The sequence below is a fragment of the Cibotium barometz genome, chromosome 12 (assembly GCF_041138505.1).
Source record: "Cibotium barometz isolate CiBa-2024 chromosome 12, ASM4113850v1, whole genome shotgun sequence".
Classification (NCBI taxonomy): Eukaryota; Viridiplantae; Streptophyta; class Polypodiopsida; order Cyatheales; family Cibotiaceae; genus Cibotium; species Cibotium barometz.
The window spans coordinates 34,224,002-34,249,317 of NC_141057.1; the positions used below are offsets into that span (position 1 = coordinate 34,224,002).

At 41.5% G+C, this 25,316-nt stretch overlaps 1 protein-coding gene across 3 annotated transcripts; it reads right to left on the minus strand.

Moving 5' to 3' along the window:
* Positions 1-709: 709 nt before the first annotated feature.
* LOC147633333 (isoprenylcysteine alpha-carbonyl methylesterase ICME-like) lies at positions 710-14,801 on the minus strand. 3 transcript variants are annotated; one of them, XM_086806391.1, is made up of 10 exons: positions 14,299-14,801; positions 13,575-13,651; positions 13,225-13,294; positions 12,710-12,790; positions 2,980-3,054; positions 2,803-2,904; positions 2,551-2,730; positions 1,828-1,893; positions 1,374-1,517; positions 710-1,190 (listed from the first exon to the last, which is right to left on the minus strand). In XM_086806391.1, the coding sequence occupies exons 1-10, from the start codon at positions 14,589-14,591 to the stop codon at positions 938-940; spliced, it is 1,341 nt and encodes a 446-aa protein (XP_086662517.1). In that variant the 5' UTR covers positions 14,592-14,801; the 3' UTR covers positions 710-937. The 3 variants fall into 3 exon arrangements, with proteins under 3 accessions (XP_086662517.1, XP_086662518.1, XP_086662519.1); XM_086806392.1 differs by having other exon boundaries at positions 13,575-13,648; positions 14,299-14,764; XM_086806393.1 differs by lacking the exon at positions 2,551-2,730.
* Between the last annotated feature and the right edge of the window lie 10,515 nt (positions 14,802-25,316).

Sequence of the window (25,316 nt, forward strand, 5' to 3'; positions counted from 1 at the left end):
TATATCTTATTTTCCGTTCCATGATGAGATATGCCATGGACATTTTTTTATCACTTTGGTCTCGTAGGCCCCATTGGAGTTTTAGCAGACATTTACCCTCTCTCTCTCTCTCTCTCTCTCTCTCTCTCTCTCTCTCTCTCTCGTGTGACTCAAGACCGGGCCACTAGCCCAACGCCCCATACTTTCTGGACCTCACCAACAACACAAACATCAGCCCAACTTGAGGAGATCTTGGGGAGGCACAGAGCAGAGCCTTCTACATGCTAACCCCATGCTCGATATCCTTGATGGCCCCCTCCCCCTACCGGGACGTTAGCTCCATAGGTTGTATGATGATGACGGTCCCACTATGTATCATATGGCTCGGATTTGACATTCCCAGCTCATAGCTCTCGTCTTTGTTTTCTATTGTACCATGGTGAGATTACATGGACACTATCGTATCACTTTTGGTCTCATAGACCCACTGGGTCTTTTGAAGACATTTAATATAACTTTTTCTTTCTTTCTCTCTCGGAAGCCATCACATTACTAAATGAAGTGTGATGATATCACACTGACCTTGAGGGCACAAAAGCTACCATGGATTTTGATTTATGCAATGCAACGCCTCACATCCCTTGCAATTATTGTCTCAAGAGTTTCATGAACATCTTTTTTGCAATTATTGCAAAAAAGGAGTCCTTGGCATTTGCACATGCATAAAGAATTGGGGTGAATAAATGAATCTATATACCAAGTATGTGAGCACATGTACTCTATGAAGCACATAATGGTGCTCTTGTTCCATAGTGCATGTTACTGTAAGTTTGGTTCAACATGACTTTTTAAAAAGATGGTGAGCTGGGCTTTACACCAAAATACATGAGTCATAAGGAGACCTATTTGAATACTCTCTTGTCACAGCAGGAGACGATAAAGGGGTTGCATCTCCATATCAAAAGAAGCTGATTTTGTGAGCGAACTGTAGAAGAACTTCTGGGACCATTCTTCTTTGCAGGCGTGTGGAAGCATCTTTTCCCTGGGATTGTGTATCTCCCAAATTTAGAACCACAAGAATGTCTTCCAGAAGTGCATTGTAGCCACCTCGCATAGGATCCTGCAGGAACAGGTCTGTGTGTGATTTGCCTTCATAAAGTATGGTTGTTGCTTGGACACCAGCGGATGTGAGGGCCTCTGCAAATGATGTGCTGTAAAAGAGAATCAAGATATCAGGCTTCTCTCAAGTCCCACCGTTGGTCGTATATGCCCTCGTGTTGCATTCTACCGACGTTAATACCTCTCTCTCTCTCTCTCTCTCTCTCTCTCTCTCTCTCTACCTTCCTGTGTAAGATACATACAGAACACTACACATTTGAGATGTGTTTATTTACCTAGAACTGCATGGTATAGAACGATCATCTGTTCCATGGCACAAATAGATAGGCGGTAGTAGAGAGCCTGCCTTCTCAACAGACAAGCTCTCCAAGCGAAGCTCTGGAGAGTAGCGGAGGAGAGATCCCTCACCTTCCATGATGCTGAAGCAATCAATTACAAAGCAAAAACTTAACAGAATTGTAAATGCAAGGGCTGGCTGTATGAGCACAAGAATCAAATGCATGGCAAACCATATCTACTATATGACGATCTCTGCAACTTTTGCCTACCCTCCCCACATTCTGTCTGGGACAGAGAAGGGGGGGGGGGGGGGGGGGGGGTGCTATTAATGTCAAGGGTCCAAAACGGCCCATGTAGCCAAGAAGTGTGAATACTGTGGTGGGAATGCATGAGGCTGTCCCATATGACATAAATAAAAAATGCAGAGGCCCACCACCACCACCAGTTTACCTGAAAAATAAGGTGCGGTACATGCCTTTGTTATGGAAGTGATCCACAAGTTTGTATAGATTATATCTGTTGGAAAAGAGTTTGCAGGAACATTAGGGGCATCTAAACACAGTTCAGATCCTATCTGATTAATCAAAAGCACATCTAGAAGCCTTAACATAAAAAATCGGAAGGAAGCCTTTTCCTACTCCTGAAGCCCCTATAGCACCCCTCCACCTTGACAAGCATGCTGCAGCTCATACTGTTCCTACCTGCCTTCACCCTCCACCCTCCTGCACTAACCAGCACCAGCCGTCCTGCCCAGACAACAGTCTCATGTGCACCCATCAATCAACAGCCATCCGTTCACGTTTGCTGTAAACTTGCTCTGAGCCCTTCCTGGACTAAATTCACACTGATCCACCACAGTTTTGACATAGAAACACAACTTCAAGCATCGGCTGCTCTCTATTCAGCCATAACAAGGAGTCCCCAAGAAGAAGCTCCACCCAATCATCTACAACTGCATTCAATTTGCAACAGAACCTTAACCACCTTCGGGCTGAGAAAACCCATCCCTTACAGCAGGCTAATCCAAGGGACAGCCTGCTTGAGCATGATTCAGGTCATAGGCAAAGGCTGCTCGTGCAACAAGCCCAATCGTTTCTCATGGAAATACATCTATTCAACTGACAAATGCATGACTCGTTCTTCTAGCTCAAAGCCAAGTCCACTTGCACTGACCCGCCTGATATGCCAACGTAGGCTTTGAACTGAGAAGCCCTCCACAGCAGCAGCGTCTCCTCTTTCCCATGCTCTTGAGTTGATACTCCCCCACTCACTCCTTCACTTTGTTTCTTTGCTTGCTCTAACAATGCGCATGCTCCCAAATGTGCTCCAGCAGATTGTCCAACTAAATATAACCTGACAGAGACGCCATGTTAAGTGCAGAATGAGAAACTATTTAAAAATTCAATTATGGTGCAACCTACTTACCTGTCGAGGTCACCGCCGTAATTACCGATATTGTTACAGATGAAGGAGATTCCTTGTGAGACATCCTCCACCATGTCACTTATGGTCCCTTGAGGAAAGTTTCTGCCAGAACAAACCTAACTGTAAGAACAGACCTGGGCATCCTTGATGGCTCGCAAGTTTCTAAACATAGCTCACCTGTAGTCTATGCATGCAACAATCACATCCTCCTCCACCAGTTGAAGCGCTAAAAGGGAGCCCCATGCTTTATACCTGGTATAACACAAGCATCACAAGGTGTACATGATTTCCTTTGAGAGCCTAAAAAACCTCCATATGAACATATTTCCCAAGTACCAAAATCCTTCAAAAGCTGTTACATATGATTAAAACTGATATCCTCTCATTTCTAGTAAAACTAAATGTCCAAGTCCATGCCCTTACTTTTGGTAATAATTCTCCTTACATCACAGGACCTTTATTGACAAATTCTTCAATATCTGAGCAATTTTCACTGATTTGCTGATTGGTGTCAAGATTGAAAGGCAATGCATTCAGATGACCCCATTGTAATGATAACTGTCAAGGGCCTCAAGCAAGTCCTCATGTTGAGGAACCGCTTGCTTTTGGAACTCATGCGTGGACACACAAACAGCCCCCTGTCATCCCCTACTTGTGCCGTCTGATTTGGGGTCAGTGCAAGTGTGGTGTCTGCCAGCTTGGAGCTAGAAGCTTCTGGAGCCTGGCAAACAATGAATTTGACACTTAATTGCCAGTGGTTTGCGGCTTAGGCACAGTGGTTTTGGATTAACCCAGTCTTCGGTTTGTCATGATTGTATTTCATCTGAGCATTTTTTTGCGCAAGTGCAAACATCTGATTGAAGATTACAGATTCGAAACACCAAAACAGACATCCCATTGGAACCTGGAGTCCAACCTGTAAAGGAAGACTCTCAACATGTCGTCATCGGACTTGTGCATCTACAAGAGCAACTAGGTGACCTTGTTGGCAAACTCGAGCACTGGCTGCTAAACCCTATCTCTGACAATTAAGTTGGCTTGACAATGCTCAAAGATCCAAATGTGACAATGACCCTCAAACTGCCTTTATATAGTGGACTGAGGGCTGGTCAGCTGCTAGGGTTGGCTGGTTGCCCAACTGCACTAGTTGTCCACGACTAGATACAATGTATCATAAGCTGTCTACACATGGCTGGTCCATGCCTGGTTGTTTACTGTCCAGCTGCCCAAAGATCAGTGTCTGTCGGCAGGTGTGCATTGTGCTGCACGAGTCCAAGGTCAGGTGTGCATTGTCTTGGACATGAAACAATGCCAGTCCGCGCTGTGAGTCTCCCTCGGGAATGATGTCAGCGAATCTGTGTATCTGGTATGATACCGGATGCCAGAACACTGTGTAGACACTTAGGGTTTGCATTTAGGAAAAGGGGCCAGCCCATAGGGCTACCCCAAGAACTCATGTGGGCATGGGAAAAGTATAAGACAATCCCCATAAGGGCCAAGAAGGCCCGGGCTGTACCCACCAGCCATGGGTAGGTCATGGGAGGGCTACAGACAGGCCTAGGGGCTTGGCATGGGTAGCCGACTGGTTATCTAGCCATGGGATGGCTGTAGGGCAAGTGTGGGGCAGCCCATACAGGCTGCCCAGCCGCCAGTACAGCAAGCACACAGTGCCCAACCCCCCTATATCCATGCGCCTAATTGCCCAGCCATATTATTAGTCATGCGCAGCATTTAATCTGAATTTGTGCTGTATTTTCTAGTCGTGGAGTATTTTGAGACAGCCGACTGCTGTCCAAAAAAGGGTATAAATACCCAGCCCACAGTTCATTCCATTCATCTCATCATTTGCTAAGTGCTGAAGCTGAAGCAAGGTTCAGGACAACCTAGATCAAGCTAATGCAGAAGGGGTGAAGGATTGAAGGTCAAGGGCAGAGATTCATCTCAGCCAAGAAGGTTCAGTCAGTCTTTTATTTCAGTATTTTACATCATTCTAATAAAAGCAAATACAGCATTCGTGGTGGGGGCCCTACAGAGGGTATTCGGAACCCAATATTGTGTCCTCTCTCTCTCTCTCTCTCTCTCTCTCTCTCTCTCTCTCTCTCTCTATTTTTTTGCACATCTTCATTCAGTTTTGTGCGTTAATTTCATCACGACAAGTGTGCTGATTTCTAAGCATTGAAGTTACCGATCTTCCCCGAAGCTTCCGCATGTTACGCTTAACTGTTAATGCTATCAAACACTTATTGATGACCATGTTAGCACATTCATCCCCAGCTTCTCCCCATTTCTGGTGTCCTTTTGGTCCCATTTGTATGGCCCTTGATTGTGGGCTAGCCACCCCTTTTTTCCATATTTTTTTGGGATTTTTCCTAGCCCTTTTGGTATTTTACCAGTCGGCCAGCTTATTGAGCTCCAGTCGGCCAGCCTTCCTGACCTATAAATAGGTGGGGCTGGCCTCTTATCATTCATTCAGTCTTGTACATATTTTGCTCCCTCACTTATGAGACTTGTAGTGTCTCTTGCTTGGGACTGTTTTGCTTCAGTATATTCAGCGGTGGGGCTGGCCTCTTATCATTCATTCAGTCTTGTACATATTTTGCTCCCTCACTTATGAGACTTGTAGTGTCTCTTGCTTGGGACTGTTTTGCTTCAGTATATTCAGCATAGTTTTCTCCATATCTCTCTCTCTCTTGCACTCTCTGTTCAGCACATTCTAGTGCTACTCTGCTTCCGCTCTGTGCACTCTTTCATAGTATCATCGCTCCCGGTTTAGCAACCTCTTTGCTGCCCCACATTCAGCACTGTTTTCAGCACCCTCTCCTCTGCGTTTTCTCTCAGATTTGCAGCCCTTTGCTGCTGCGTTTTCTGGACAGCACCTGCTGGTCTTTTCGCCTACAGATTGGCTTCATCAACACAGCCATCAGGTACTTGTTGACCGGTGTTTTCTTTTCCACGTGGAGATTGGACATAGGCGGCCTGTTTTTTCAGGAAAGCAGCCTTCTGTGTGCTGCGTTTTCCTCTCCAGTGGGCTTTCTCCTTTGCAAAGGGGGTATTTGGTGTTGCAGGCTTTGGTGGCACTCTTGGTACCTGTGGAGGACACTTCTTCTTCAGAGTTTGTGCGTTTTTCTTGAGGAGAGCCCAAGCTACTGTCCTTGTTGTTGCCTTTCCCTCTTGCACCCTCTTACAGCATATTCTCGGGTGCTGTCCAGCCTCTTAGGGCTGCGTTTTGGTGGGAGGAAAGACCCTATATCAGCGTTTTTGAGATTTGGACAGTTTTTATCTTTTGAGGGTTGGTCCTATTGATTGGATCAATGATGACAGCTTCAGATTTGGCTCCCGTACCACTCTCTTGTTATTTCCTTGATGAGGCTGACAAGTTGGATGGTGGTAACTTTCAGTCATGGAAGTTGCAGGTTACTTCTATTCTCAGGGAGTATGGTTTGATGGAGTTTCTATCGTACAAGAATCGGTGCTTGCCGGACGTTGCCTCTACGGAGGATGTGTGTTGGTGGAGGAAGATTGAGACGGACAGATCTATGGCTTTCTCCTCCTAAATTGTCAGGATTCGGTTCTTCCACACTTCATCTATGCTCCTGATGATGCTTCTACCTTCTATGTGTGGCAATTGCTTTGTGACCTGTATGGTGATGCCAGTGATCGGCAGATGCTTTCTGCTTCTGGGTGCTATGCAGCCAGTGATCTTGTGGATACTTCTTTTGGAGATGTTCCTGCAGCGAAGGATATTGGGCCAGTTTTGCTCATTGCATCTGAGGGGTTTGTTTCTCCTGTTGCCTTGCCTTCAGTTTCTGTGCATACTTCTCCTTGCCAAGATGATATCTCTGGTAATGTTTTTGAGGAAGACAGTGGGCTATCTTTGCTCACAGCTTCTGAGGGGAATTTTTCTCCTATTGCTTCGCCTTCGATTCTTTCTTCGTCAACCAGTGACCAGGATGTGTTGCTGGTCCCTTTGCCTTCTATGGAGGAACCTGCTTCTATGCTGTGTGATGCTATTGAGGAGGCTACTACTACTTCAGTTACCACTACAGTGAATGTTTCTATTTCCCTTACTCTATGTGAGGATTTTGGATCGTGGTCAGGTATGTCCCCGACCGTGCCTGAGGCACAATCGTACTTCCAAGGATTGAAGGTTGGGATTTGGATTTGGTTGGGCCTGTGGAGTCCCGACATTAGTTTTCAGAGGGGGCAGTTGAGTTCTTACATCTGGCGATGCCGACCTTCAAGGAGGGTGCTATTATACAGCATTTGGCTACTCTTGGTACAGAGTTGGAGCCGATGGACTCTATTTCTTTTGAGGGTATTATCTTCTTGGAGCTACAGGCTTCTAGGGATTCCTGTGACACTGTGTTTATATTTGGGTTTGGCACCGATATTTGGAGCAGCACGATGCAACCTTCATGGTTGATATCTTCTAGAAGAACAGTGTACCTGGCAGCTTGTTTTGTTAATTTTGTAGCTGAGTTGCTGTGGAGATTGCTTGTAGAGCTTTCGTGGTACCTGTTGTTGCTACTTTCTTTTGTCTTTGACAGAGGATGACTTCTTCGGCTTCTCGAAGTTATGTTCAGCATCTGGTGCTGAGAGGGAGTGTTAGTACATTCATCCCCAATTTCTACCCATTTCTAGTGTCCTTTTGGTCCCATTCGTATGGCCCTTGATTGTGGGCTGGCCACCCCTTTTTTCCATATTTTTCTGGGATTTTTCCCAGTCCTTTTGGTATTTTACCAGTCAGCCAGCTCCTCTGCTCCAGTCGGCCAGCTTATTGAGCTCCAATTGGCCAACCCTCCTCACCTATAAAGAGGTGGGGCTAGCCTCTTATCATTCATTCAATCTTGTACATATTTTTCTCCCTCACTTATGAGACGTGTAGTGTCTCTTGCTTGGGACTGTTTTGCTTCAGTATATTCAGCATAGTTTTCTCCATATCTCTCTCTCTCGTGCACTCGCTGTTCAGCACATTCTAGTGCCACTCTGCTCCCGCTTTGTGCACTCTTTCAACTCGGACGGGGAGGCAGATTCGTGACAAAGTCCATTGAAATACCTTGGAAAGGTCCCTCAGAAATTGACAAGGACTGTAATAACCCTATCTTCTTTCCAGGAGGAGCTTTCACCTTTTGACAAATATCACAACGTTGTACATATGAAAACACATCTCACCTCATCTTTGGCCAATAATATTGCCGTTCCAAATTCTCCAAAGTCGAATTCATGCCCCTATGACCACCAGTAATGACATCATATCATGGAGAAGAGCTGCCCTGAACGACTTCATGACGACACACAGTCAGCCTTTGTAGAAAAGCCAACCATCGCGTATCAGAAAGTGGCATGGTCCTGTGGCATTCAATGCATGTTCCCACTGTGTACCGAATTCCTCAGAATCCGCGTACGTGTGCTTCATGTCATCTAGTCCCATTACAACAAGGTCGAGTCTAGTGGTCTGAATCGAAAACACTTGTCCCTTCCTACTCAAAGCATCGGCCACTGGATTGGCCTTTCCTGGAAGGTACTCAATCATACCACCAAATTACTGGAATATCCGACTCCAGCGGTGTTGTCGGTCACTCCATTGTGTACTTAACATTGTCTGAATCCAGTATAATGCCTGATGGTCAGTGCGAACCTCAAAGTCACGACCATAAAGAAATGTTTTCAATGTTTCAAGGCCTGTATAACTACAAGGAGTTCACGATCGTAGACTGAGTATTTTTTCTCTGCGGGTAGTAACTTACAAGACATATAAGCTATTGGATGACCATTCTGTTGTAACACACTACCAATTGCGATTTTACTCGCATCGGTGATCACCTGAAATGGCTTGTCCCACGAAGCAAGTGCTAAACAAGGCGCTTCTGATAAAGCCACCTTGAGGTTCTTGAATGCCTCCAACGCTCGTGGGGTCATTCGAATCCGTTGCCTTCTTGTCTTAACACCCTTTAGCAGATCGGTGAGATCCGCCGAGAGGTCAGAAAACTTGTCTATGTGGGTGGAGTATGCCTACCATATACCCACAAAGGATCTGATGTCATATGCTGTCTGAGGTACTTCCCAATTGACAATCTCGGCCACTTTAGCCGGATCAAGTCAAATGCCTTCTGCACTAATTATGTACCCCAAGTAATGCACCTGGAACAAATAAAATTCCGACTTCTTCTCATTGACGTAGAGCTCGTTGCTTTCCAATAACTTAAAGACTTTCTCCACATCAATGTCATGCTACTCAACCATAGCTGAAAATACGAGTATGTCGTCCAGAAATATGAACACACTTTCCAATTAAATCCCGGAAAACACGCATTATCATGCGGTTGAATGTAGCTGGGGCGTTCCTCAAGCCAAACGGCATGACCACAAATTCATAGTGGGCCCGTTCCGTACGGAAGGCTGTCTTGGGGATGTCCCCTTCCACAATCCACACCTGGTGGTACCCACTCTTTAAATCGAGCTTCGAGAACACCTTAGCTCCATTCAGCCTCTCGAGAATATAATCTATTTGAGGCATCGGGAATCTACTCTTGATAGTCAGCTTATTGAGTGCACGATAATCGACACACAATTGAGAAGACCCATCTTTCTTCAAGTGTGTGTGTGTGTGTGTGTGTGTGTGTAAGAGAGAGAGAGAGAGAGAGAGAGAGAGAGAGCCATATTCACGTCTTCAAAAGTAGTTTTTAAAAAAAAATGAAATACTGAGTCATGGAAAAGACTTTAAAAAAAGACTAGCTATCTGTCTATCTCAACATCTGTAACACACGGAAGCTCTGAGAGTCTTCTTTCAGCCCTAAACACCACTTAGAACATGCTGATGCAAAAACGCAGACAAAAGACAGAAGAGAGAGAGAGATAGCTGGAAATTCAGTATATTCATGTGGTACAAAAAGGTACCTAGGTTCTACAGCCATAGGCTGCCTTCCATAAAAAGGTGGAAACACCCCAAAATAGTCCTAATGTTGGACCCACTCCCTAGTGGAGTGAATGAAAAACACAATGAGCCTTGAGTGCCTTATATAGGCCTTTGGACACACTAGAGAGCTGGCCGACTGGACACAAATTGCAAAATTTCTTCCCAACCTGCCTTCTCTTGCAGCCGACAGCACAGCATGCCACCGACAGGTTCTTCTAGCATTCCATGCAGCCAACAGGTCATCTGGTCCAATCCTAGTCCAACACTTTCCATGCTTTGCACTCTGTTGCTCCAAAATCTGGTTCTAACTGATTCTTAAGTCCTTTATCTGTTGCCCTTCAGGACTAGCCTCAGAGAATGTCCATGGCAAATCTTGCACATGACAACATCGTAGTGATTATGTGGATACATGTGAGAATCCAATATAAGGTAAAAAACTAGCAATCGACATGTCTATCTCAACATCATAGTAATTATCTGAATGCATAAGAGCATACAATACAAGGTAGAGCTCATGTGAGTATGAATACAAAGGACAAAATAATTGCACATCGCAATGGAAGAATAGTTTTTTTTCGGGGGGGTGGGCGGGGGACATCCTCCTCATCTATCCAAAATCTCCAAAATAGATGAATCTATGACTTCTGAGAGGCTTCCCACATCCACTGCACGTGGAGGAGCGTGTCCCTGTGTGCCTGAAGACCTCCTTGATCTTGATCTGAAGCTCTCACATGGAGGGCTATCGCAGACCAAGAACTCATGGATGTAGGGTGCACCGCAACTTGTGGGCTCTATCCAAAGCGACTTTAGGGCATCGTGATGAGCCGTGTGTTATTGGCTCGGTATGGCGTCTGGTCCTTTTAATTTTTTTATTTTAATTTTTTTACACTTTTTTGGGGTGGGGGTAGGGGACTGGAAGAGGATTGGGGGATCCTCAGGCTCCAATGTCTCAAGGTTATCATCTGGTGCTACCCTCCGGTGACGGCTGATCGGGAGGAGTCCTGGAGCTAGACTTTGCTCCCTGAAAAAAGGGAGTCTCTATATGTGTGGAGCTCCATCAGGTAAAGTCCCAGGCATCATGGATCAGGGGAATCAATGATCCTGCACAGTGGGCTAAATCTCTTTCAGAATATGCAATGAAAACTCCCCCAAATCTCATAGTACACACTGGGCATGTACAAAGGTAATGCTCCTCCATCTCAACCTCCGTAGAGCAAAGTTTATAAATCCTGTCCTCCCCGTCAATAGACTTTGCGCTCCTTGTCTCCACTCTAAGGTGATGAAATAAGCATGGCATGTGGCATCTATCTGTTCAGATATATCAGCCTCTAATTGAATCTATCCGCTGTGGTTTACAGGAAGTGATCTCGGTAAAACTGTATCTTTGTTTGTGGATTCAGAGATGCTAACCATATATCATGAGTATGTAGGCTAAGGATATCAGATCAGATAACCCGGTTAGCAACCGAGTGAGATGCAACTAGACTGTACCATGAGCACTACCAACTGTCAAACAACTCCAAAACAAGCCTCCATAATCTGTGTACGTCCAAGTATGGAGACAATGTATTTGTCACAGACTGGAAGGGTGCATCTACCCTCAGTGGTGCTGCTCCAAACTCTACAAGGACGATGGGGTGTGGTACTGATGGTTTGCTGCAAATCATGCAAGAGAACATCAGAACGTGAAGCTTCTCAATCCTCATCCTTCCCATGTTCTGGTCCCCAGAAAAAGACCCCATACATTGCCGCTGGAGTTGCTAAGGTGTCAAAAAGCCATCCCTTAGTGCTCGTTCTTGGAAGTGTGTCTAGAAGCACTGTCTCTCGAAAAGGGCACTACATAACCCCTCATCAACCTGGTCCACGGTATCAGATGCATAGTAAGAATCTGACCAGAGAAGGTTACTCCCAAGTATACATAGGATGTGACTATATCCACCGAATCTTCCATGTAGGTGAAGTGCAACCTGGATGTCAATGAGTGTCAGGTGTTAAAAATCGTCATCTTGGTCTTGCCAAGGTTCACTGTGAGGTCTTGTTGCTCAAAAAACATGTGTAATACATCCAGATGTCTCTATAGCCCCTCGGCTAAGTCTAAAACAAGCACTATATCATCCACATAAAATAAAATGGGGATCAAGGTGACTACCAAATGGGAACCTGTGCCGCCCAGTCTGTCAATAAAATCAGACCTCGTCAATGTGGAGCCCAACTAGAGTCGAAGAGATCTTTCACCCCAATCGTGCTATAGACCTCCTGTGACATGGGTCTGACCCGACCAGTAAAGGGTGCTATGATGCCCCAAATCATCTCGATGGTATACCTGGATCCTGTAAGCGTTCAGGAGACGAGCTCAAGGTACAATGTCAAACGCTTTGCGAAAGTCTACAAAGGAGCAATAAACCCAGCGTTTCTATACTCTAGCCTCCTCAATGTGAAATTGTGATCCAATGTGGAGTATGTCCTACAGAAACCGGGCTCTATATCCATGTCTCTCAGCAAGGGAGCTAAGTTCTTACTGCACCTCAGATACATAAAGTAATTGACTCCATCAATTTCAACAAGATAAGGGTTGAGAATCTTCTATGGAAGCCCAATGAGATAAAAAAGGGTGGTCTGTGCTGAAGGGCGTGTCTCTGTCTGATCTGGATGCAAGTCTCACAAAGAACCTCTTCTAACAGGTCTCCCACAAGGCGTCACTTGTGAGCAGCTACCCATCTAGGAGAAATATTCATCATGACCAGTACTTGATGCGAAGTTTTTCAAAATCACAATGAAATTGAAAATTCTTAATATGCATCAATTTGAGAAATTCAGAATATAAACAAAATGGCGTACTAACCATAGTTTCCACGCACCACCACAGGTCACAAATGCCTCATGCCATCAATTTTAAGAGCAGGCAGAGTTTATATTGACAATTACATCATCCCCATCAAAGCATGAATTGAAATATTCAAAGCTAAGATTTTTGAAAGGTGCCACACTAACCCAATTACCCAAGCACCACCAGCCACAAATGCTACTACTGGCTTTGGAGTTTCAAGATTCTCTGGCAAGTAGAGATCCAACCTGGTGCAAAAACAAAAACAAAAACAAATCTTTAAGGTTAAGTACAGCATTCCAACATTCTCAATCAGGCCTATTTGTAGATGTGTTTTCCTGGACCCGTAGAGACCTGATTTCTCAAACCAGGGCTTAACCTGAAATCAACTAACAGCAAGCATGGGATGCATTAACATCCATCATTGGAGCAGGTAAGGATCAGTATATCATTCAACTCCCAACCTGGAGCCACGGATCTATAATAAGAACAGCTTATGGGCTTAACCCTGAGTTATAGAGGAATAGATCAACCGATGACACAATAGATTCAGTGCCTCATACCAAAGCCTCCTGAAGGGCTTCACTCACACGATACTCGCAATAGACCTATCCAGACTCTTCATCCTCATATGCCCACACCAAATGGAGAGAGTACATGATGTAACAATTTGTGAACCTACCGGTTCCTTGGTTCTTGTCCATAAGGGATGCTTCGATGGATCCGCTTGTCAAAAAAGTAGTGCCAACCAACTGAAAGTCGTAAAGATATGAGTGTCAATATCACTTCATGTATTCATACACAAAATCTAACACAGCAATCTTACATGTCAACATTGAAACTACCCTCTTGTGACCTGGACTTACTCATAAACTCCACACCAGAGAGTAAGTGCATGTTATAGTGGCGACAATCATGATTTTCTATCACTAGCTCAGAGCTAAAGCAAAGAGGAGAAGACTTGGTTATGAAATCAAATTGCAATAAAGAGGAGAAGGCTATTTGAGGTGTTAAGGTGCACAGGAATCAAACCTTGCACTATTCCTGGCAGAATAAACAAGCCATAAAGCAAAAGTGTCACCAAATTTATCATCCACCGATACCCTCTGCTGCAATGCAAGGCATTAATTAGCGAATAAACAAACATATACATATGATCAAATTTTTATTTAAAAAAAACTCTGCCTTTTCTTTTTTCTTTTTTCCATCATTCTCTAGTTTTTACCGAATTTTGGTCCGTTAAGCAACGCCAATCTTTTTTTTTTCCATCATTTTTTCTTTCTTTTTTTTCATCAAATGCCAAAAGCAATTTGGTCGCGCCTATACCACCACCACTCCTCCACCACCTTCGTATAATTTTTTTCTTGATGTTTGAAAATGTAAATTTTGTTTTTGGAATAAATATTGACAATAGTTTTATAAAAAGGTTTTTCAAAATAACATTTAAAAAACAGCCAATTCTCTACCCCCCCCCCCCCAAAAAAAAACAGCTATTTTTTCCAGACTGCTGATTTTCCATGTTTAGAAATTTAGGTTTTATTATTCTGAATTTGTACTAATTAAAGCTCCGTTTTTTAATGTTTTAAACTAATAATTTTAAATTTCTTTAAAAAAACAGCCGTTATATAATTTCTACTCGAAAAAAGCTACTTATTTCCCATACCTGCGCAAGGAAAAAGTTTCTTAAAATTTTAATCTGCACATCAATTATATACTAGGTTAAAAGAGAATGTACAGAGAGATGCATCGTTATTACCCTAAGAATCTGAGAAGAGTCAAGCTGAGCCGTGTGCATAAGCAAGTGTCTGCAACAGCATTGCGAAGGACACCACCGATGAAAGAAACCTGCCGAAATGATGGCAAAGATGAAAGGAATCCTCCTGCAAGGCTTCTCTGCTCTGTTAGAAGAGGCTGTTGCTCAGCTGAGTTTTCCTGTAAATCTGCAGAGACAATTCTGTCTTGATGAATCTCTTCGACATTCCTGATGTCAATTTTGTGCTCGAAATTCGTCCCAGCGTCTGTGTAGCAGTCTTCTTGTTCGATCTTCATGCTTCATACACGCTAAACTTGCCCTAAAATTTGACGATTTCTCGCCCTGCGTGGCCTCTTTGCCTGAATTGAATTGGCTATGTTGTTTATGATGGTGAGGATACACAGTTGTTAAGTGTGACAGCAGCGGGAGAGGACGAGTTAGATCGCACGTCGTCGCAGCAATAACTTGTGCGTGCAAGAATGAACAAGCGCGCATTAGTTAATTATTAAGCGGATAAGTTAATTATTAACCAATCCTTTAAATAAACTAGAATGCCAAACTTCATCCGCTTGTACATCAAGTGATCGAACGAACATGAATCTCTAAACATATTTAGAAGGGGTCCTAGAGCCACATCTGGTATCGATGCACGCTTCTGCTTTTGATTGATGAAGATCTTGAAGCACCTCGCAAAAAGAATTATTACAAATTTGTTAGCATATCTGAATCTGAGTTAAACGTCGTTCAAGTCATATGAATTTTGTGATTGTTTGTGCGAATGAAAAAAAAACATACATAAAGTATGGCGGGGAGTTGGCACAGTCCTCCCCAAAATTTTATAAGCATAAGGGAATGTGCCCTTCCCGGTATAACCGCTGTCAATGCGCACGAGTTATCTTCAACCTAGTAACCAAAGCCGCAATCTGCCCAAAAAATCCAAATCAGGAACAAAATCAAGATACAAGCAAAGCTTCTACTGCAAGTGGCTATTGTTCTTTAATTAAATGTTTCTTTTAAAAAGCGCCCCCACTCACCTCTACATTCTCCCTGCGCGCCCGCCGAACAACCCTTCTTCGTGTCCATGCCTGTAACCTTGTCCTCTAGCATACATATCAGCCAAGTTACTGCCAATAACTAGATCTATTTCAAGCACCCCCATCCATTCAATTTCAGCATGTATTTCTTGCCCTTTTTCTGTGACTCCCGTCCCACAAGCTTTCAAGCAACAAACATAGATCACATCGTTTGCAAAGACACCCTTGATTTGCAACTGTTCATAACAATAAAGTGCTTGCCCACCCTACCCTTGTTGCGGGACCTTTTTGTAATTCTTGAAGAAATAATTAAAAACTCACAAATTCATCAAAGAATAAAGCATAGACTTGAATCAAATTGATATAATAGAACAAAGCATAGCATAAAACAAGAGAAATAGAACAACATCACCATCAAGACACTATTAGGTATAATCTCCCTCCTCATACGTGTAGCTTCACTTCTACAACATGAGTATTTTGAGAATTGTATTCAATAAATATCCCAAGGAGTTATTAATAGTTGTGCGTATAAAATTGGGCTTGCTTTTCCACTTTTACAAAAATAGCTCAAACACTAGAGCTTGTTCACACATTAAGTGTGAATAATCAAAACTCTTCTAGCATGTGTGTTAGGAATATATCAACGCAATGCACAAGTGTGCAGAAATAATTTGTACAAACATTTAGCATGTGGCCAACAAAAATAACTTATAAAATAACCTTGTGCACATTCGCACATTCCATTTATTAGGCTGATTTCTTTGCATATGAAATCAAGCATATTTTTCAACGATTATTATGCAACAAAAATATGATAAAATATATACTTGTAAATAGTCCTCCCGTTTGAGGAAACAACTGTCCTCAGTTGTGTAGAAGAAAATGCTACAACAACAACATCATGCTATGCTCGTTGTGCTATCGACGTCATAAACTGCAAGGTAAACTCAAGGGTCCGAACATGGCTTAGAGGCTAATCAAGTATGGCTTAGAGGTTCTTGTAGACATGGAATACCACAAATACAATCAGAGGCTCATTGACTGAGCATGGCTTAGAGGCACAAAGGCACGACTCAGAGGCTCCGGTGAACACGGATTGCAACATCGTGCGACACCTAACATACAAATTCATCAAAGAATAAAGCATAGACTTGAATAAAGCATACAAATTAATAGTTGTGCGTACAAAATTGGGCTTGCTTTTTCACTTTTACAAAAATAGCTCAAACACTATAGCTTGTTCACACATTAAGTGTGAATAATCAAAACTCTTCTAGCATGTGTGTTAGGAATATAGCAACACAATGCACAAGCGTGCATAAATAATTTGTACAAACATTTAGCATGTGGCCAACAAAAATGACTTATAAAATAACCTTGTGCACATTCGCACATTCCATTTATTAGGCTGATTTCTACGTATATTAAATCAAGCATATTTTTCTACGATTATTATGTAACAAAAATATGATAAAATATATACCTGTAAAAAGTCCTCCCGTTTGAGGAAGCAACTGTTGTCAGTTGTGTAGAAGAAAATGCTACAACAACAACGTCATGCTGTGCTCGTTTTGCTATCAACGTCATAACCTACAAGGTAACTTCAGAGGTCCGAACATGGCTTAGAGGCTGATTAAGCATGGCTTAGAGGCTGATTAAGCATGGCTTAGAGGCTGATTTGCAAGGTAAACTCACAGGTACGAACATGGCTTAGAGGCTAATCAAGCATGGCTTAGAGGTTCTTGTAGACATGGAATACCACAAACATACTCAAAGGTTCATTGACCGAGCATGGCTTAGAGGCACAAAGGCACGACTCAGAGGCTCGGGTGAACATGGACTGCAACATCGTGCGACACCTAAATTGGTGACCCTCGCACTCATCATCAAATCACAAATAATAATATGAAATAATATGATATAGACAAGATCCCTTATGTGCGACACACACGTTGCTCATCACCTATCTCTCAAACGTAAACATATTAGTTATTCCAATCAATTGTCCTCTTTATAATTAATCCCAATATGAAACATTAATAGGCACAAAACACAACATACACTTACCACTTGTTTCACTACAATGAGAGTATTATTATACACATCATCTAGCATGGAGTGTATTGCCACTTGTTGCACTTTCAATTAGCATGGCACATCAATTGCATAAACCACTTGCTACACTTCGGCCACGTGCAATTGTCTAGCATAGTCCACTTGTTTCACTTTGGTTACAATAAGCATGGCACTACTTATTACACCTCAACAACATACACCCGTCGAGCATGGTCTCAAGCCATGCCAATAACACTAGGTAACTAGTATTTAATGTGGGGTCACCCACAATATCAATTCACTAATATGGCACACTAGTGTCCAGACGTCCCCGTACAACTAAAGGGTGAACATTATGTAACATCCCTCCTACCTAGATAAGCAATTGACCTCAGTTGCATGTTTGCTTTGCGAGCAAAAGAGATCAATTATCGTATAATATATAAATTCAAGTATATTCTCTAATTATAACGAAAGACATTGTAGCAAGGACTTCTATGTGTAATAAATTCTAGTGTCCCATACCACCAAAAATTATTCCACACAAATCTAGAGATAAGTATGCATCGGAATCCTTCACACAGGATTAATCTCGTGGCACATACCACCACAAGACTAATACATAGTGAAAAAAAATCATAAAGTATAGTTCAAGATGGAAGGGTCAATTCCTTCAAGAAGTTCTACTTTTTATGCATAAAAACTCTCCTTAAAATTTACAAAAAGTGTTAAATAAAATTTATTGCAAGAATAATCAAATGAAATAAATATGTTACCTCAAGAGTCAGATATGAAAAAGGATACGAATTTGTCAAATGATCGAATTTGTATGAAACTGGTTATTTGTATTCACGGCCACAAAAGAGAGTTCGAACAATATTATAAGAAATCGGTTTACCTAAAAAATTAGTCGATATAACTATGAACTTCTTTAACAATTGAATTAAAAATATTATACTTGTTAAATATAATAAGATTATATTTGAAGTATGATCACTATTGCAAGAATAGTAATGAGAAGCTTACTTGAAAAGTACTGGAATCATTGTCTGAAAGATAAAGTTTATATAAAAAATATTGGAGGAATTATTTACTAAGTTATAGAGGGTAACAACTTACTTGCAAGTGTCAGATAGCTTTGCTAAAAAATACATCATTAAAAGGACATAAATGTCGCAAGCATATGTAATGTTTTAATTTATTGATCATTAAAATTATGGAAAATGGAGAAACTTACTTAGGTTGGACTGCAAAATATTAGTTAGAAGAAAATGAATCAACAAATAAAATTTTTTATTTTATACAAGTAGTTAAATTACACAAGGCGAATACTTAACTAGTAAATCATCAGAGATTTTGCATTTACTAATCTGCAGGTTAGTTTCAATTCATAATATAATATCAAACTTCAATTATTAATTTATAAAACTTATAAAGTGTAGTTATTACTTAGCTTGAACTACGTTGGATTGATATTCCAAGAAACAAACAAAATAACATAGTAATTAATTGATGAATTAAAAAATAAAAAAGAGAGAGAATATAGGCACTTAGCACATGCAAAATTCGTTGAGTCGGAGTAGTCATAGTAGAAGTCTTCTTCATCATCAAATTTTAGTACTTTTTTTATTGCAAAATAATTTGTAAGACGGTAATTTAAAATTTACAAAAGTAATAAACTTATCTGATTTTTGGAATTACTTAAGTTATTTTTGATGAATGGTAGGGGTAAGGATTCATGCTGAAAGAAAGATGTGAAAAGATAGAGCTTGCATATTTAAAATGTAGAAATGAAAATTTGCTAAAATAATAATACTTAGCTCATGTGATGTGGAGTCATAGTGTCGCTGATGTGCTTGAATTTGAGAAGTTGACAAAATATATTCGAAATAGAGCTCGTGGGTTGAATTTTGTTGATGTTGAATAACCAAGAAAAAGCCATGGTTCCCAAAGTCTCAAAAAAAAAAAACTTGAGAATATTGACCAAGAAATACATCCAATGTAGAAGGTAACTCCTTGATGTCGAAATAGTCCAAGTAATAGCTTGTTGAAAAAGCCTTCTTAAGAGTCAAAAATTGTTAAAGAAGAAAAATCCCATTTTCCACTTGGTGAATTTCCTTTTGCTTTTGTGAAAACCCCATTTCTTTCCTCTCCCAATTTGAGGATGAATGATGCCGAAATGAACCACTGATCCCTAAGAGATAAAACATATTTCTGTTCACCTTTATTGGTATGCCAAAGAAGTCGATAAACACCATATTCAGAGAAAATATCATTGTCGAAAATATAATACTGCTTCCCATTCATAAATAAGTCAATAAATTCTAAAAACAAATAACTGAGATGGAAACTTGCAGCTAGAAGGATTTAGAATTATTAGTAATGATGCCCACTTGTAATCCTTCTTAGAAGATATACAAAAGCTTTATTTTAAAGCTTGTGTAAGATTTATAAGAATAAAAGCATTAAGACTAGGCTTTGATCAAAGCTTAGAAAAACTTAAGCTAAATCTTATTTAAACTTCATAAACCTTAATATTAACTCCACAAAGCAGCCTACCCAACGTTCTATAAGAATATGGCACAACGAAAAGAGATAGCAAGACAAAGCACAATAGACAATGCAATAGATACATAATGGAGAGAATTTAAAATCCTGATTATACCAAAGAGGTATAAGTGATGGTGCTATCCACCTGTGCGCTCTCAAGTAGAACGTAGATGGCATCTAGACAGACTCTAGATGGAGTACGTACGAGGTGTAGAAGGGGTTGGATACTCACAAGCATTGGATACCTTAGCTCATGGCAACCATGTCCATCTATAGTACTGTAGCCGGTGTGGTAGACGCGTATACAACGAGGGCGGTTACACTGCATAGACACAGTCACCGCCCGCATATTAAGAACGCGGTCCACCGACCACCGACCAACCACCATCCACTAATGATGGACCTAGTATTCGAGGGAATATTCCTCATATCGTCGCCTCTGGGGCTCCCGCCCCCGAACCCCCGTCTCATCAGGGGGGCCCATGGCCATCTCCTAACCATCATCAATGGTCACAATAATGACCCCATCGGCGCCTAAGCCGGGGTTCCCACTAAAGACATATGCACCATGGCTACTCCTCATAATGGGGGCCTAACAAATGTGCATTATACATCAAAGTGAGATACATGTTGAGAGGCGGGCATTGAGTGTATACTAACATGTTCATCGCATGTTGTGAGAAAGAAAACAAAAGAAACAAAGAAACTGCCCACGAATGCTTGCCTTCGTCGCCATGGTGGAGAAGAAGATAGAAAAGCAGCCAACAATCTGTGCAGTCTGCCGGTTAAGAGAAAAAGGAGAAATCAATGGACAACGATATATATATATATATATATATATATGTATGTATGTATGTATGTATATTGAAATTTTGCCATGTTGAACGTTGCTCCGCTGCATGAGTTACACCTGTAAATTTGAAACCACCTGCACTTGTCTTTTTTCTGAATTCGTTGAATCTGCTGCTACTATTGATGCCATGATTTGCCAATTTAAAAGCAAAAGGGAATTAAAATTAAGCATACGCTTAATGCAAATTGAGTTTTCCAATTGATTGAAATGAAATCCCGTCCTGGCCACTATCCTGAAATCTAAGTGTAGGAGAATTATTCTCATGCCTTGCTCATACATTTGTAAAGAAGGATCTCCAAACCATATTCAATTTGCGAAAACCACTTTTGTGAAACTAAGCGTGGTTTCTCTTCCACAACAAAGAGGCATGGAAGGAGCTCCAAGAACGTAGGTCAGCCACCCCAATTACTCATCCCAACATTTGGTTCCATCATACCTAAAATCTTTACACGTCCAACATCAGCCATAGTATCACTTCATCTCAGCCACCCTGACCCTGCTAAGCCACCCTGACCTTGCTAAGCCACCCTCTATTCATAATGTCACTAAGGCCATCCATAAGTTTCAGCCTAGATAATCCAGGGACCATGAGGACCTTTCCGCTGGGCACATCACCCACGCTTGTGACCCCATTGCCCCTCTTCTAGCTGAGCTATTTAATAGGGTACTCTGTCATGGTTTCCCACCCTCTTGATCATAGTCACAAGAAAACCCATTTTGTTCCTTTACAAAACACGAAACCGACAAAATGAATGAAACATTCAATCTCCATCCCAAGGGTCTACAAAATTCCCATGAAGCATTCCAAGAGTTCTTGAAGCTTTGTCTCCTTTACCCTTTGGACTTTTGTGAGCTTCTTGCTTTTCTTCAAGTGCAAGTACCCATGGCTCTGATACCACTGCACAGGACATTTTTGTACTTCTTGAAGAAATAATTAAAAACTCACAAATTCATCAAAGATGAAAGCATAGACTTGAACCAAATTGATATGATAGAACAAAGCATAGCATAAAATAAGAGAAATAGAACAACATCACCATTAAGACACTATTGGGTGCAATCTCCCCCCTCATGCGTGTAGCTCCACTTCCACAACATGAGTATTTTGAGAATTATATTCAATAAATAGTCCAAGGAGCTATTAATAGCTGTGCATACAAAATTGGGCTTGCTTTTTCACTTTTTACAGAAAGAGCTCAAACGCTAGAGCTTATTCACACATTAAGTGTAAATAATGAAAACTCTTCTAGCATATGTGCTAAGAATATAGCAACGCCATGCACAAGCATGCATAAATAATTTGTACGAACATTTGGCACGTGGCCAACAAAAATAACTCATAAAATAACCTTGTGCACATTCGCACATATAATAACCTTGTGCACATTCACACATATAATAACCTTGTGCACATTCGCACATTCCATTTGCAATCATATTTTTCTACGACTATTATGCATCAAAAATATGATTAAATATATACCTGTAACAACCCTTGTCCAGCACATCTTGCAATCATTGCAGTCCCATGAGACAATGTTCCAACTTGGTAGCCTATCAAACGCTTGGTGTGCACTACCGCAAAGCTTGTGTTCTACCTCAAAGGCTTTGTAGTGTTGGAATTAAGGCTAGGGTTGCAACAATGCACACACACAAGATAGAGAAGCTTGAGAGCACACAAACTTACTAGATAAGAATAAACAAATGTGTGCGAGATACAAAAGATAAGTACACACCCCAAAATGAGTAGATAAGAGGGTGTACATACGCACGCAAAAAAAAAACCTCCTAGTGAGGGAGAAAGTGCCCTGGTGGTCCTAAGTGTGTTCACACACATCATTCACGATGAAAAGCCTTCGTGAAAAAATCTGCCATGTTGTCATGTGTAGACACATAGACCAAGCTGATCTCTGTTGTTGCAAAGAGTCTTTCCCTGACATAGTGGTAATGCACCTCAATGTGCTTAGTGTGAGCATGAAACACTAGGTTCCTCGTAAAACTGCTAATGCGCTCTAGTTATCAGTGAAAATCGTAGTGCTAGATGCCTGTCCAATACCCAAATCATCCAATAAGACGTCTGAGCCACACACACTCAACTGTAGCTATAAAATCTGCCCTGTACTCAGCTTCACAGTTAGAAGTGGCCATTGTAGGCTGCTTCGTTGAGCCATGATATACATGAGTTACCAAGGTGAAAGTAAAACCTACTAGTGGAACTCGTGTGTCATAACATCCAGGCCAATCTGAATTACTGAAAGCATGTAGCTGTGACTCACCCCCCTTTGGATAAAATAATCCAAAATACTGAGTGCCCTGTAAATAGCGAAAAACCTGCTTAATAGCCTACCAATGCTTTGTACCTGGGCTATGCATAAATCTGCTCAACTGTGAGACCGCATACTGTATATATACCTCGTGTTGCACACATAAAGAAGGGATCCAACAGCCTAATGATACAAACTAGCATCAAAAGAGTCTCCTGCATCTTGAAGACTAAGTCGAGTACCTATCTCCATAGGTGTAGCCACAGGTTTACAGTCTTCAATATTAAACCTCTTCAATAGCTTCTGTATATATCTATACTCCAGCATAACAATGCCATTGGCATTGCACTGCATAAACTGAATCCCCAAATAGTAATGTAAGGGGCCCAAATCTGACATCTCAAATGATGACAGAGTCTTAAAGGCTGAAATCTGATCTATTATCGGGTCCCATGAGCAGCATGTCATTAACGTATAGAATGATGACCAAAAATGTGTCCTTACTCCTCTTCACATAGAGAGCACTCTCTGTTGGACTGTTGCTGTAATAATCATTTGCAACCAAGTATGCATGAATCTTCTTACACCATGCTCTAGGAGCCTGCTTAAGGCCATAAAGGGCCTTTTTCAACTGGCATACTTTCGACTCTTCTCCTTTCACAGCAAAACCATGAGGTTGTGATACATATACCTCCTCATGTAAATCACCATTCAAGAATGTAGTCTTAATATCCAACTGATGTACATTCCACCCATAATGTGCTGCCAAAGCAATGAGACACCTAATGGTAGTCATATGAGATGTGGGTGCAAAGGTCTCATCATAATCAATTCCCTTTTGCTGGGCATACCCCTTTGTAACAAGTCTGACCTTATAGCAATCAATGCTACCATCTGCTTTGCGTTTTAACTTGTAAACCCACTTAGTATTAATGGCCTTCTTGCCATGAGGTAGATCTGTCAAATACCAGGTGTCATTCTTGAGTATAGAGTTATACTCATCCTGCATAGCATGCATCTAATGATCATCATCCTGTGCTTTCTCAAAGGAAACAGGTTCCTCTTCAGTACATAAAGTAGAAATGAGAACATGATCCACATGAGAATAATCTGCATGATGAGAACCTGTACGAGTTGTGCTAGTAAAGGAGCTGCCAACTTGCTATCCCTCAATGTCTGCACAAGCCATTTTGGCATACGCCCAGATTCTTCTATGGTTGCTCTCTCCTCATCCACTACATCCTCAATAATTGCCTCATCAAAAGGCTGATTTTGCACCTGTAAAGGCTAAGCTTCAACACTTGGTTAAGCATTCAAGTGCTCTACATATGGCTACCCTCCATTAAACAAAGGTAGGAACGAATCAAACATGTCCTATGAGCATACATTCTGATGTTTTTTGCATGAAAGCATCGGCTGAATTGAGTTTTCGACAAAAACAACATCTCTACTTACCAGAATCTGCTTTGAGATCGGATGGTAGAGTCTATATCCCTTGCTTTCTGAATTGTATCCCACAAATATACATTTAACTGCCTTATTATCAAGCTTATTGCATTGTTGCTCAGGCACAAGAGCATAAGCAAGACAACCAAAAACATACAAATGAGCCACATAAGGCTTCCTACCATGCTAAGCTTCATAAGGAGTTTTAGACTTCAAGGCCTTGGTAGGGCATTTGTTCAACATATAGTTTGCGTACATAGTTGCCTCTAACCAAAAACCATGAGGTAAATCTTGGGCTTTCACCATACATCATACCATCTCCATGAGAGACTTGTTCTTCCTTGGTATGGCACTGTGTATTGATGCCTTATGCCTTTTTCAGCCATATATGCATGAAATTCCTTGGACATGTACTCCTCCCCTCGATCTGAACGAAGGGTGCCAACTTTACATTCACATGCATTTTTCAGCCATGGATACAAAGTTCCTAAAGTACATAAAAACCTCTGACTTTTGCTTTAATAGATACACCCAGCTATATCTGGAGTAATCATAAATAAAAGTGACGAAGTAGAAATATCCCCCAATAGATGGTGTCCTCATAGGACCACATACATCACTATGTATAAGCTATAATTTCTTAACAGCTCTCACAGATCCATCCTTTGGAAATGATGCTCGATGCATTTTACCAAGAATGCACCCCTCACATACATGTCTCGCAGGGGTCTCAAGCATTGGCAACTCAGACAGCATATCATATATTTGAAAGTGTAACAAACTGCCATAATTGAGATGGCCAAATCGTGCATGCCA